General features: G+C 41.9%; 1 protein-coding gene across 1 annotated transcript; it reads left to right on the forward strand.

Annotated features, from left to right (window-relative positions):
- Positions 1 to 224: 224 nt before the first annotated feature.
- On the forward strand, positions 225 to 1,802 carry LOC147623165 (non-specific lipid transfer protein GPI-anchored 29-like). The gene is made up of 3 exons (XM_086821250.1): positions 225 to 668; positions 1,241 to 1,309; positions 1,502 to 1,802. The coding sequence occupies exons 1-3, from the start codon at positions 329 to 331 to the stop codon at positions 1,654 to 1,656; spliced, it is 564 nt and encodes a 187-aa protein (XP_086677376.1). The 5' UTR covers positions 225 to 328; the 3' UTR covers positions 1,657 to 1,802.
- The last annotated feature ends 12,481 nt before the right edge of the window (positions 1,803 to 14,283 follow it).

Raw genomic sequence — 14,283 nt, forward strand, 5'->3', positions numbered from 1 at the left:
AATAAATAGCCATTTAATTAGCCAAAAACCACACGCAACGACTTGAGTGGCCCCATGCACGTACCCAAAAATCAAGTGCAAGAGGCTATGAATTATCTTAAAAATTTTAAATAGGTAGTAATTGGAACAAGAGGCAAATGAATCATTTAAAATTATGAGTAGGTGCAAATTGTAATTAAGGGGATATATCTCCCATGTAATTAACCAAAAATTCGCTATCTTTCTCTTTCCCTTCTCTTTTAGTGGGCATAATTGTCTCTCTCTTTCTTGAGGAGGTTCAACCTAATCCATAGAGCTCACAGAGTGAGAGAGTGTCGTGTTGAGAGCAATGGCAACCCTGCAGCTGTATGTGCTCTGGGCTTCCCTCCTCCTGTGTCTAAGCCTGTGTGCAGATGAGGCCCATGGTGCCGCAGCAGACCTCTCCTCATGCCCTTCTGCATTGCAGAAGCTTCTGCCGTGCCTCACCTATGTGCAAGGCACAGCACAGGTCCCAGCCGCCTCTTGCTGCACCAACCTCCTAACCATACACACGAACACCCCCCAGTGCCTGTGCGAGCTCATTGCCGCTAGTGTAAACGGTACCTCTGCTCTCCCCAAGATGAACACCACCCTCTCTCTCGAGCTTGGACCTGCCTGCAACGTCAAAACCCAGCCTAGCCGCTGCCCAGGTAATGTGGCTCTCTAATCACTTGCTTTAGTCCTTGATTTGCTCCTTAATTAACGAAGCGTCACTCTGATTTTGCTACCTTTTGTCAGTCCATGGCTTCAGTTGCATTTAAACTCTCATTAACTGTGCCATTAATTTCAATGATTTATTATAATTAACCCATTCAACATGGATTTAAAACAGTCTTTGTTGGGCATGTTTAACCCTTTATGAATTGTATATAACTTTGCACCGAGCATAATCTCGTCTCCTCGGCCCTTATGTGACTGATTTTTGATTCAGTAAGTTGTTCTGAATTCGCGAATAAACCCTTGAATCCTGAACTTAAGTTGATTGATGATAGATCTCACACCTAGCATATGTTCTACGTGAAGCCTTACATGAGGGATCTGTGGTCCAGTACATGTTTTTTTTCCCGAATTTCGCAGCATTTTTCTTTACTGACTGATCAACCATTAATCCTTTTTAAGGTTCTTGTACTTAAAACACAATCTCATTTAGAATCTGTCATGCGTGTGTGGGTTTTGGGTGAAGTTGGCTATGCGCCATTTATGCGTTGTGTGGGATTTGCAGATTTGTTGGGTATTCCAGCTGATTCGCCGGCAGCAAAGATTTTTGAAACTGGGAACACAACAACTAGTGGTAATGTTATTAATTTTATTTGAATAGAGTTAAAATCCCATTCGATGTTTAATCTCAACTAAACAAATAGGGGCGTAAATTTATCCATTTTCTTTTTGTTTTTTTAAAAAAAATTTCTAATAGATTTTCACATTTGACGGGATCTGTAGCGATTTTATAATTAAATTGTTAAATGGTGGTGTGATTGGGCAGCACCTGCTGCTGGGCTTACGGCTGGTGCAGGAGGCCATGCTGCGGCGGCCCCTCCTCCAACTGCAAGTGGAGGACACTCCTCCCTATTCTCTGGCTGTGGTTCTTCTTTTATTATGGTGGCCATCGCTACATTATATTTTGCAGGCGTGTTTTAGAGATTTTTGAACTTTTTTTTTTTTGGGAAGTGCTGAAATTCGAAGGCCCGCTCTAACGTTGAATTTGAAGGCTGGACCTTTCAACATTGACTATCTAGGAGGCCAAGATGTTTCTCTAATATTATATATTTAGAGTGAATTGGCATTGTTTTGGCCTTATTTTTTGCAACCCTAATTTTCCTTTTTACATGTTTTATTTTAATTTTTTTTAGAAGCCTTTCCTAGAAGGTGATGACCTCTAAAGGCTTTAAATTTGAGATGGCCCTCGGATTGAACTCATCGAGTTATATCATTAAACTTCTTTTTGATTCCTCTACAATTAACTTTTTCATTCATGTTTTTATGTTTAATTATTCTTGCGTATATTTTAGCCGAGTATATTTACATTATGCATTCGTGTTAATTTTGAACTTGTCACGCCATGCGATGAATTTTTTAAGCTATCCAAAAACTAGTAGGATTTGTACTGTTGCATCGTTTTGTGTTACGTTGTGCTTTTCCTTGCAGATAAATTGGGAATTACATTGCATTGTTGTAAGATGAAATTGCATTGCTGCTCAAATTTGTTCTCATTTGGCCTTATTAAGCTCACTTTATAACAGGGTTGTTTAAGAAAGAATAAAGCACAGAAATTGAGTTAAAGCTCAACATCTCTAATATGTTAAACATCATTGACTCCATTTTCTTGTCAAATGCAAGGGTTACAATTGTGTTTATTTCTTAGTCACCATTTTCGAAATATTAAGCTTAATTTTGAAGAACAAAGAGCAAGATAGATATGGTAAAGATTTATGGGTTTTATTTTGGATTACCTTGTGTTGCAAGTGAATGAATACAGATCTCATGTATTTTATCAGTTCCTCAGAGAGTCGTGACAAAACTAGGGTAGCTCTTTTTTCACAACATGCGTGAATGCTATGTAATTGCATGTGTTTAGGGGAACTGGCTTGTGCTAAGAGGACAAAAAACTGAATGCATTAATCACATGTAATTACAGAGAGGATTATAGCTATTTGTCCTTTTGTCTGTGCTAAAAGGCCAGAAAAACTTGATGCATTAATCATATGTAATTACAGAGGAGATCATAGCTATTTGTTCTTGATTACACTCACAAGTTCTCTTTTGCTTGGTGCAATAGCCCTATCCATATCACGGATTTACATACTTATTTCTTGATATTATGATGTATTAATACTGTAAATTTTAGGCAAGAAAATATATACTAGATAATTGAAGGGTGTTTATTGGTGATAAATCTTCATTTTGAGCAAGGTAAGGTGCATTCAAATTGGTTTGTGAGTTGTAAATATATTTGTATTTGGGCATTATAATAAAAGTTTGCTCTTGGGGATTTTAAATAAGGGTACTTTTAGCTCAATGCAGGTAGCCATTTTGACATTGAGCTCAATACATAGGCTTGAATAGGACTTCGTCTTCCAATCCCTTGGTCCATAAAAAGGATATGGGGCTAGGTCCTTGGTTCATCCAAAAGGTTACAACTTTGTTTGGAAATGCTAGAGCAACGGTAGCAATAAATGGCAAATTTTTTGCACCTTTTGAGCTCAAGAAATCTACAAGAAAGGGGTGTCTTCTAGCCCCTCCATTTGCGATAGTTGTATCTAGTAGGAAGATGCTTGGTGCTCAAGCACCTTCTTATACCTACAACCATCTACTTCCTATCGCGCTGAATGCCATCAAGTATATTGAAGAGGTATAGTCAATATGCAAGAACTTCCTTTGGTTAGGAGGTGTGGACATGTCTAGAATCCCTAAGGTGGCTTGGAATTATTGTACACAACCTAAAAATTAAGGAGTACTTGGGCTCCCAAATATTGAAGACTTGGCCACTTGATTGGTGGCTAAATGGATTATTAAAAATTTGTTCCAACCAAATTCAGACAGGTCAATACACATTCACCAGAAACTTAGTGCTCATAGGATGATGGAGAGACTACAATGGAGAAACATTCTATTTGTGCCTTAGTTCTTCAATAGCATCATGATCAAACCCTTTGGATCGACGTTGGTGGAGGAGCTTTTGGTCCTCGTGGAATAGAGTAAAAGGACTCCTTTGCTTGTTGAAGAATACCAGCAAAGTAGCTGGTTTCTTTTGTTAAGACTCTATATGGTTCTCCATCTTCTTACATAATAGTGTGGATACTGACCGCTTGAAGAGAGCCTCCAAACTAACAAAAGGGGAGTTTAGTGTTGGGAAGATATATGGGATTTCATAACTCAAACGTGGTATGAAGTAGATTAAGTTGTAATAGAATTAACAGAGAGGATCTCCTTTTCATTCAATCCAGGACAAACCAATGGAATCCTGACAAGGAAATGCTCATACAGTGTAGTAGTCCCCTCACCCAAGATGTATTTAATTGGGGACATTCTAGCTCGCGTTACCCATCCCCCTTGCCTTTTAATGGAATGCAGATGCATGTGAGAAATTAAACTCTAAATGGAACATCCTTTGGGACAGAAAACAGTGGGAATTCCGCTTTTCTAAGATCTGGTCAAAAAACTATTCCTCCAAAAAAGTCAATCTTACTTTGGCTCATTACGCATAAAGGAATTTGGACGTGCTCTAGACCAAAACACTGGGAATTGCAGACGGATTATGCCCCCGTTGTAGACATGAAGAAGAGAGCATCCCTCATGTTTATCTCTTGAAAATATTAAAGTCTTTTGCGATTCTCTAATGCCTCTCCCTGGTCAATGTCCCTCAGCTAACATGGAAACAAATTCTTCTTGGTGATTTTACCAGATGCTCATCAAGGATCTGGAATGTAATAAGAGTTGAATATCTTTGGTGTGTTTGGAATATGAGAAATTATGTAGTGTTTCAAAATACAGCCTCACTCAAATGCCCTGGCTTGAAGAGTGCTCTATATGTGTAGATGAAGATGTTTCTCAAAGCGGATAAGATTATTTGCCGAGCCTAGCAATCATGGATTGAAGTCGAAGAGATCCTTGTGGTAAATGAAGCTCGGGAGGAATATGAAGAGAAAGTTAATATAATCTAAGCAAACCGAGTTAGTTAGGAACAAGAATGGAAGGAGGTAGGAAACCAATTGTCAGCGGGCGGAAGAAGAAGAGCTTGCACAAGCCATTACGGATTTAACTAATCTAAAAAACACTATCCAGGAGTTGAGTTAAGCTTCTCTAAAAAGCTTGATGGATTTGACATATTAGTCTTTTGAATAATACAATATATCTCTCGTTCCGATTAAAAAAAACAAATTTAGGATAAGGTTGAACTTTTAACTTAATGTAGTTGGCCATTTTGATTCCTAGGTGTACATAGATTATAAGTTGACTTTCATTCTTCTCTCTCTCTCTCTCTCTCTCTCTCTCTCTCTCTCTCTCTCTCTCTCTCTCTCTCTCATTTGGATTAGAGAGCTTCTTTATTTCTTAAATAAATTGATAGAAATTAATTAATTAGGTTATATTTATGCTAAATAGTTATGATATTATTAAGAAATCGATTTGTGTGAAAAATCTATGCCTTAATCACTCTCTTCGAGTGTAGATTGCTTTTTGGGAAAATCTCCTTGTGGAAGTCTCTCTTTTTATGATTTTCATAATTAGTAAATATTCTAAGCCTCTAATTATCTCTTATGATTTTTATCATGGAACAATTATAGGTTGATCTAGTTTTTCATTTATTGAAATAAAATAATAATTAATGTCTTATGTTGTTGGATTAAAGGGTCAAGAATTATTAGCTATGTTCAAGTTTTAGATTCATATTTTTACTAAAAAAAATTTGTTAATTAATAAATAATTAGGATTGAGTGAGTTTTATTCTCGTATCGATATAACATAAAATATATTTTTTTCCATGATTAAATTATGAGAAGTAGGGGATTTGGGAGAATAAACACATAAAATTTGACCTCAATTTGTAAAAAATTTGGCATAACCTTAAGACATTTGTAACAAAATCTCAATCCCAAACCACTAAGCTCAAATTGCAATAATCCATATTGCCAATGTCATTACCATGATCTTTGTCTCAATTCCAAACTAAGCTTAAATTGCAATAATCCATATTGCCAATACCATGATCTTTGTCTCAATTCCAATTTAATGTGGTGTTGAAGAAGATGATGTCGGAGAAGAGCTTTACGCTTGTTGATCTCTTGGCCAAGCCTTCTCACCCTCTTATTATCAAAGTTTGGAGTCGATGGCAAGAGTTGAGGCCAAGTCATCCATTGATGTACCTAATTCTCTTTTGTACTACTTTACCAAGGTACTCACGGCACGAAGGATTCAATCCATGCTCTCCTTTGATTTGGGATTGAGTGAGTTTTTTCCTCGTATCGATATAGCATAAACTATATTTTTTCCATGATTAAATTATGAGAAATAGGGGATTTATGACAGAATGCACACAGAATTTGACCTTAATTTGTAAAAAATTTGGCATAACGTAAGGCATTTGCAACAAAATCTCAATCCCAAACCAAGGTCAAATTGCAATAATCCATATTGTCAATGTCATTACCATGACCTTTGTTGCAATTCTAATTAAATGTGGTGTTGAAGAAGGCGATGTCGGAGAAGAACATTACACTTGTCGATCTCCTGGCCAAGATTTCTTACCCCCCGAATATCAAAGTTTGGAGTCCAATGGCAAGGGTTGGGGCCAAGTTATCCACCGATGTACCTTATTTCCTTTTGTACCACTTTACCAAGGCACTCACGGCACGAAAAGTTCAAGCCATGCTCTCCTTTGGCCTCTTTACCCAATGCCAAAGGTACCCTCTCAACATACTAGATTTTACAAGCATTTGGAATTGAGATTTGATTATAACCACGTGCTTGCAATCAAGTATGTGAGTTCACTTACAACATAGGCATTTATAGTTGTGTACCACACAATCCATCGCAATGAAAGATTTTAATGTTGTGGTGAGGCTTGCAAGAGTGAACTCCAAATGGTTGTTTGCCAATGTACAACTTCAAGCACTTTTCTTGCACACTCCTCAATGCTATAGCTAATCCCTCAATCCTAATTATGCAAGCTAAAGATAAAATGCATGGACAATTCCGTGAAGAACTCATGTCCTTAATCAAAGGAATGAAAGAGATTATGCATTGATGTTCATTGAGCTTGATCAAGGTCGCAAATTGATGAAAAGAATGAAAGAAAATCTTGAAATTTGAAGAAATATCCCAAATTTGTAAGAAATGGCACTTTTGTGGATAGCGGCTACCATTTTTACTTGGTTTTATAGTACTGGTTTGATTAGTCCTGGAAGTACAAATAAAAACAATAGTGTCCTCCATGCTTCAAGTTCAAGCATGGCTCTTGCTTTTCCAAAAAGGAAAGATAACTATATCTTATTTTAGGCTTGTAATTTAGCCTTTGAATGTACAAAGGGTATTATTCAAGAATGAAAGTCTACAATAGACTAAGGTAAAACTAATTATTCTCTAATGTGCACATATCGCACATTTGCTTATTATGCACTGCCTTGAACTTTATGTCACGTCGTGCATGTATGCTTTCAATCACACTAGAATAATTATCTCCAATGTGCACATGTTGCAAATTTGCTTATTGTGTAATGCCTTGATCGAAAGTTTTTTTCCAAGCGATTAGAAGCCATTTACCGTTATTCTTGTATGTTGTTGGTGGGTATTGGTCGCCTCAACAAAGACTACCACCTGTTATGCCATTTGTACCACCTGTAGTATCAAACCTTTTAGTTCCACAAGAACCTGTAATGGCTCCTCTCAGACCAGTAGTGGGGATATCCCACTAATTTTGGTGGGTGTTGGTCGCCTCAACAAAGACTACCACCTGTCATGCCATTTGTACCACTTGTAGTATCAAACCTTTTAGTTCCACAAGAACCTTTAATGGCTCCTCTCAGACCAGTAGTGGGGATATCCTAATAATTTTGCTAGTCTTTGCCGAAGCTATGGAAAGAGGTTTAGGGATGGGAATGACACTTGTTGTTCCTAGAGAATCTCGTGAAGAGTTAAGATTGATGAACAAGTACGATGGCAAGTACAATGGTACACAAGATGCTCTAGATTATTTAGAGGTCTTTGAGCAAATGTGCGAGGGAGTAGGCGACAAGGGTTGTAGACCCTCTACTCCTCTAATTCACTCCCTTACATAAGAAAGTAAGTAAGCATGTGTAGAAGCAAATAATAAGAGGGTTTAGTATACGCATGCATAAGCTTAAGAAAAGCAAGAGCTCAATAGGCTAATATTAGATTGTGTCCTCTTATGAGAGGAAAATAACTTATATACAAATTTGATGTGTCCACACTTAGAGTAAGTGTGTCCATAGAGTGCTCAAAACAAAGATTTGATCTCTATACTTTAGTAACTCTCCTCCTTGGACAATAAAGCATATAGCGGTGTGTGAAGTTTTGTGGAAACCTCAAACTCAACTTATACATGTGTAGATGAGTGATGTTTCGTCTTGTGGTAGAGTCATGGAGCACCCATTGACTCAGTGTGGGCGTTGTGGATGCGACAGTAAGGCTTTTGGTCTTGATGGAAGTGAATGTGCAAGAAAAAAATGATGAAATTCTGGAAGCACAGCTTGTCCGGAGCATGGTTGGCTGGAGAAGATGTTAGCTGTTCGGTCGTCTTGAAGTGTGTGGGCACGTCAAAATACAATGGGCACTAAGCTGCATTTGAATGTGTGTGGAAAGCATAAGGGCAATTAATGATAAAGTGGGCCAAGGTAGCCTTTAGTTGGTGTGAAATGAAAGGAAGGGTGGCCATCCATTAGGAGAGGAGCAAAATGAAAATTAAAATAATATTAGCGTGGCCTTCTGGAAAGTTGGCGTGGAGATTTGAGCTGCCGCCAGCGAGGTACTTCTGGAAGCTGGCGAAGATGCCTTGCGTGAAGTAGCCGCTTTTGAAAGTGGGGGAGCGCAAGACAGAAAAAGGCCCTTGTGTTTTTGGGTGGCTAGCTGCAGCCACAAGTGCAAGAAGCATGGGCTAAGGAGGCCGCCGTGTTGTTGCAGTGGTGGCGGCTCTTGGGCGCAGTTGTAACTGGCATCAAGGTGATGGACTGGCTCTTGGACAGTGCGCTGGAGGCGCCCGGGTGATGTTGCTGAGGGTGTGAAGGCCTTGTACGTAAGGGAGGGGGAGAGAAGGCCGCTTTGTGTGAAGATCACTTTGGCGCTGTAGACAGCAGACAGACAGGCTTTGGTGAAGAGGGGGGACTCTCTGGGGGCCTCTGGAGCGTGCAGGTGACGGACTGGAAAGTCGCCTAGGAGCAACGGCTAGAGGAGCAGTCACAGTGGACTGGCTGAAGGAGCCGACGTGTGGGCTTGTGAGGGGTAGCGAGGACAGAGCCAGGGGCGCAGCTGCAGATAGCAAAAAAGGTGACGAGAACCAACGATGAAGTGGTCATGGTGCGAAGCGGGCTGCTGACGGCAACTGGGGAGGCACCCTAGTTATAAAGAGAAGAAGGTGGGGCTATGCAGTGAAGCTGGCTGCAAAACAGAGAGGTGAGGAAGGCTGGTGGTGGCTGAAGCAAAAGAAGGAGGGAATAGAGCCTAGCGTTGGTTTTGGTGGGCTGTTGGGGAGGCTGGTCGACGTCAGAGTGTTTGGGTTCTAGTATTGTGGATGCCGTCTCTGAGAAGCAGGGAAGTTCAGAGGTGTGGCTGGGTTTTGTTTGCCTTGGTGCTATGGAGCGGGCTGGTTGTTGGGTTGGTGACAAAGTTAGATGATGACCGGGTCTTTGCTTTGGGGAACTGGCAGTGTGCTGGTGGTGTAGGAGAGAGTGGTCTTCAGCTAAGGTGCAGAGTAGAGAACGAGAAGGTCGGCTGCAGAGAAGCAAAAGAGCGAAGGGATTTGGAGCGACCAGGAGCTGGAGAGGGCTGATTGCGAGTGGATGTCAGATAAAGCTGATTCTGAGGATATCTGGGATATCCGACTCTGTATAGATGAAGGTCTATTCTGAAATATAAGTCTTGTTCATGCTCTTTGGTCTGGTGTTCTGGTGTGTTTGCATGCGTGTGTGGAAGTGTGGCATTCTATAAAGGCGTGAACAGCTTTACCGCTTCCGTGCCATCACTTTTTGGTGCCTCCACAGAGGAACAAATTTCCTCTGGTTTGTGAAAGAGAACAGAGGCTGTGTGAAGAAAGATTTTGAGGATGGCTCAGGATTTTCCGGAGTATTGGGGATTGCCACAGGAAAGTGCAACCAGGTTTCTGGAGAAAATGGAGTTTACGGCGTTGATGAAAGATAGGGCAACCCCGGAGATCCTTTCTCAGATTTTGACTTATTGCTTGCAGGGTGATGCAAAAGTATGGCTACAGATGTTTGTGACTACACACAGGAATGTTCATCGACAGGATCCTAAGTATCGTGTAGTCAGAACTGCCTTTTTGGCACGGTTTTGACTTATTGCTTGCAGGGTGATGCAAAAGTATGGCTACAGATGTTTGTGACTACACACAGGAATGTTCATCGACAGGATCCTAAGTATCGTGTAGTCAGAACTGCCTTTTTGGCACGGTTTGTCCATGTGAAGAGTCCGAATGAAGTGTGGAAGGAGTTGTGTAACATTCAGCAGAAGGACGGTCAGGATGTGGATCAGTATCTGATAGAGTTTGGTAGACTGTGGAGTCTATGGTGTGAGGCTTTGATTCCTGAAGTACCCCCGCAGATGATAAAGAGGGAGCGGTTTGTGGCTGGTCTGGAGCCAACGATCCGTCTGAAGGTGGAGCTGAAGAACCTGGATAGCTTTGAGGAGGCTGTCAGAGTTGCTCGTGAGAAGGAGTGGAAAGTGAAACGTCTGAGGCAGATGGGAATGCAGGAAGAGCCGAAGAGGTTTGTGAAGATGCCAGAGATTGAAAGTATGCATCCTGGAAGAAAAGCTGCTGTTGTTCCTAAACAGGAGGATTCTTTGAAGAGGGAGGTTCATGAAGCAGTGGAGCTCATGAAGTCTTTAAGCTTGAATTGGATAGAGTCTGCTGGAAGAGGAAGAGGCATAGGTGATACCCAAGAGAATGAGTTGGTGGTTGTCAGTGGTGAGGATGCATGTGAGGCTATTGTTGTTGGTCAGGGGGACCAGGATGCTTTGCCTGGGAGTTTGGAGAGCTTGGACTTGGTAGTGATGCCTGTGCAAGATGTGAAGAATCTTGAAGGATCGCCAATGGTCTTGAAGCTGGAGAAACTGCAGGAAAGTGACAATGATGAGTCTGCAATGCATGAAGTTGCTGTGTGTGATGTTGATGGGCTGAGAGGAAATGGGTTAATGATGGACACACCACATATTGATGCTCATCATATGGATGAGTGGTTTGGCTATAGTCCTAGTCTGGCAGTTTGTCCAGAGGGAGAGTTGGAAGCCAATGATGTGGGTTGCAAATTGGATGACCGTGAGGTGGAAGTTGATGATCAGATGTTTGTTATTTCGGTATATGATTATGAGTGGAACTCAGATGTGTCAGAGGGGAGTAGAGGTGAGGAGTGGTTATCTCCATCACAAGGTTATGTGAGCTGGTATGGAGGAGGAAGTGCAACAGTAGATGGTGATGAGGCCATATATAAGGAGCCTAGGGGGTTGTTGAAAGTGGAAGACCACGACAGGGTGTATCAATGGTTGTTTGACAGAGGAAAATGCTTGAAGGATTGGAAAGTAGATGCACCAAGATTTCTATTTGATCCAGGAGGATAAATGGTTTCTATTAGTGCAACAGCTGCTGGATATAAATGTCTCAGTAGAAGAAAGGGGGTTGCTAAATATGTGTGAAGTTTTGTGGAAACCTCAAACTCAACTTATACATGTGTACATGAGTGATGTTTCGTCTTGTGGTAGAGTCATGGAGCACCCATTGACTCAGTGTGGGCGTCGTGGATGTGGCAGTCAGGCTTTTAGTCTTGATGGAAGTGTATGTGCAGGAAAAAAATGATGAAATTCTGGAAGCATAGCTTGTCCGGAGCGTGGTCGGCTGGAGAAGATGTCAGCTGTTCGGTCGTCTTGAAGTGTGTGGGCACGTCAAAATACAATGGGCACTAAGCTGCATTTGAATGTGTGTGGAAAGTATAAGGACAATTAATGATAAAGTGGGCCAAGGTAGCCTTTAGTTGGTGTGAAATGAAAGGAAGGGTGGCCATCCATTAGGAGAGGAGCAAAATGAAAATAAAAATAATATTAGCGTGGCCTTCTAGAAAGTTGGCGTGGACATTTGAGCTACCGCCCAGCGAGGTACTTCTGGAAGCTGGCGAAGACGCTTTGCGTGGAGTAGCCGCTTTTGAAAGTGGGGGAGCGCAAGACAGAAAAAGGCCCTTGTGTTTTTGGGTGGCTAGCTGTAGCCCACAGGTGCAGGAAGCGTGGGCTAAGGAGGCCGCCGTGTTGTTGCAGTGGTGGGGGCTCTTGGGCGCAGTTGTAACTGGCGTCAAGGTGATGGACTGGCTCTTGGACAGTGCGCTGGAGGCACCCGGGTGATGTTGCTGAGGGTGTGAAGGCCTTGTACGTAAGGGACGGGGAGAGAAGGCCGCTTTGTGCGAAGATCACTTTGGCGCTACAGCAGACAGATAGGCTTTGGTGAAGAGGGGGGACTCTCTGGGGGCCTCTGGAGCGTGCAGGTGACGGACTGGAAAGTCACCTAGGAGCAACGGCTGGAGGAGTAGTCACAGTGGACTGGCTGAAGGAGCCGATGCGTGGGCTTGTGAGGGGTAGCGAGGACACCAGGGGCGCAGCTGCAGATAGCAAAAAAGGTGACGAGAACCAACGATGAAGTGGTCATGGTGCGAAGCGGGCTGCTGACGACAACTGGGGAGGCACCCTAGTTATAAAGAAAAGAAGGTGGGGCTATGCAGCGAAGCTAGCTGCAAAACAGAGAGGTGAGGAAGGCTGATGTAGTGCCGGCTGCAGAGGAGAGAGCGCCAAATAGTAGGGAAAGCCGCCTCGGATGGTCGCCGGTGGTGGCTGAAGCAAAAGAAGGAGGGAATAGAGCCTAGCGTTGGTTTTGGTGGGCTGTTGGGGAGGCTAGTCGACGTCAGAGTGTTTGGGTTCTAGTATTGTGGATGCCGTCTCTGAGAAGCAGGGAATTTCAGAGGTGTGGCTGGGTTTTGTTTGCCTTGGTGCTGTGGAGCGGGCTGGTTGTTGGGTTGGTGACAAAGTTAGATGATGACCGGGTCTGTGCTTTGGGGAACTGGCAGTGTGCTGGTGGTGTAGGAGAGAGTGGTCTTCAGCTGAGGTGCAGAGCAGAGAACGAGAAGGTCGGCTGCAGAGAAGCAAAAGAGCGAAGGGATTTGGAGCGACCAGGAGCTGGAGAGGGCTGATTGCGAGTGGATGTCAGATAAAGCTGATTCTGAGGATATCTGGGATATCCGACTCTGTATAGATGAAGGTCTATTCTGAAATATAAGTCTTGTTCATGCTCTTTGGTCTGGTGTTCTGGTGTCTTTGCATGCGTGTGTGGAAGTGTGGCATTCTATAAAGGCGTGAACAGCTTTACCACTTCCGTGCCATCAGCGGGCACCCTTGTAGACCTGGATGGAAAAATTTACAAAGTAGCCGTCATTATTCAAAGAAGGAAACCAATACATTTATAGTGGAATTAGGGCTAAAATAAGTCAAATGTTTTAAGCGAAGCCCTTGGACACATGTTAACCATCGGCGGGTGGTTAACATACCCCCCTTCTTGAAGATGATCCCGTTCTCAAGTCATTGATGAAGTATATGACCTGAAGTTGTTCATAAAGCCTTGACGAGTGAGGAAGTATCGGTCCTCATCATCCAAGGGTTGTGATGCCAAAATCTTATTTCTACCATGTCCTCAAAGGTAACCAATATGTGACCATGAAAGTGTATGACTTTATCATATAAGCACAATTGTTGATGAAATGTAGGGTGTCAAAGAAGAGATCCTCCTTGTTGTGGTACCATGTTGAGGGTGGGGATGAGTAAATCAAAGAATCGACAAGTGGCAAGCCCTGCAGGATCTGGGATGTAGGATCTGGGAGGACTTTGCCTTCAAACTTGTTGATGAAATCTTTCATGATTTGTATCGTCTCCGTGATTGTTTTTGGCCACAACCATGGAATAAATTAAAAATTATAAATATCAATCGTATCTTCATCCTTCATTTGCAGGTACATTTTCTAAGGACATCTTTGAATGATTGGCATGTAGAGGGGATTAATCCTCTTTATCATTAGAGATTAGCAATCAATTTTCCAATACTTTGGATCCTTTAAAAATGGAAATCTCCAAGCTTGTTGAAGCCCCATATCTTGCTCAGTGATGACTTCAAATGTAGAGTCAAGTGGTTGGAAGCCTCCTCTTGTATTAGGTAGGTTGTTGGCTTTCCAAGTTATGAACATTTTTCTAACCTTCTTTGCTAAAGCCTCCATGCTAAAGCCTCCAAGGGTACAATATCATCATTTGTGAGGCTTTTTGAGAGATATTTACCTTGAAGATTTAATTCTTGCATAAGGAAATTACATCTCTATAATCTCTAACTCTGTGAATGTCTAAAGCTCAATCACTGATATATCCTGATCATCTATGGTAATTGCATCCTGATCTTCTATGGTAATTGCATCCATAAGTTCTAGCTCCATCATAGCCTATAAAGATGGTGACCTAACACAAGTAATTTATGGATCATCAATGTCTATGTATTCTTGGACA

This window comes from Cibotium barometz, chromosome 27, assembly GCF_041138505.1.
Source record: "Cibotium barometz isolate CiBa-2024 chromosome 27, ASM4113850v1, whole genome shotgun sequence".
Classification (NCBI taxonomy): Eukaryota; Viridiplantae; Streptophyta; class Polypodiopsida; order Cyatheales; family Cibotiaceae; genus Cibotium; species Cibotium barometz.

Bases quoted from the DNA above. Each gene is read 5' to 3' on its own strand.
- LOC147623165 (XM_086821250.1), top strand. From the start codon at position 329: ATGGCAACCCTGCAGCTGTATGTGCTCTGGGCTTCCCTCCTCCTGTGT. The intron at 669-1,240 runs GTAATGTGGCTC...TGGGATTTGCAG, and splicing joins CCAGCCTAGCCGCTGCCCAG to ATTTGTTGGGTATTCCAGCT. The intron at 1,310-1,501 runs GTAATGTTATTA...GTGATTGGGCAG, and splicing joins TGGGAACACAACAACTAGTG to CACCTGCTGCTGGGCTTACG.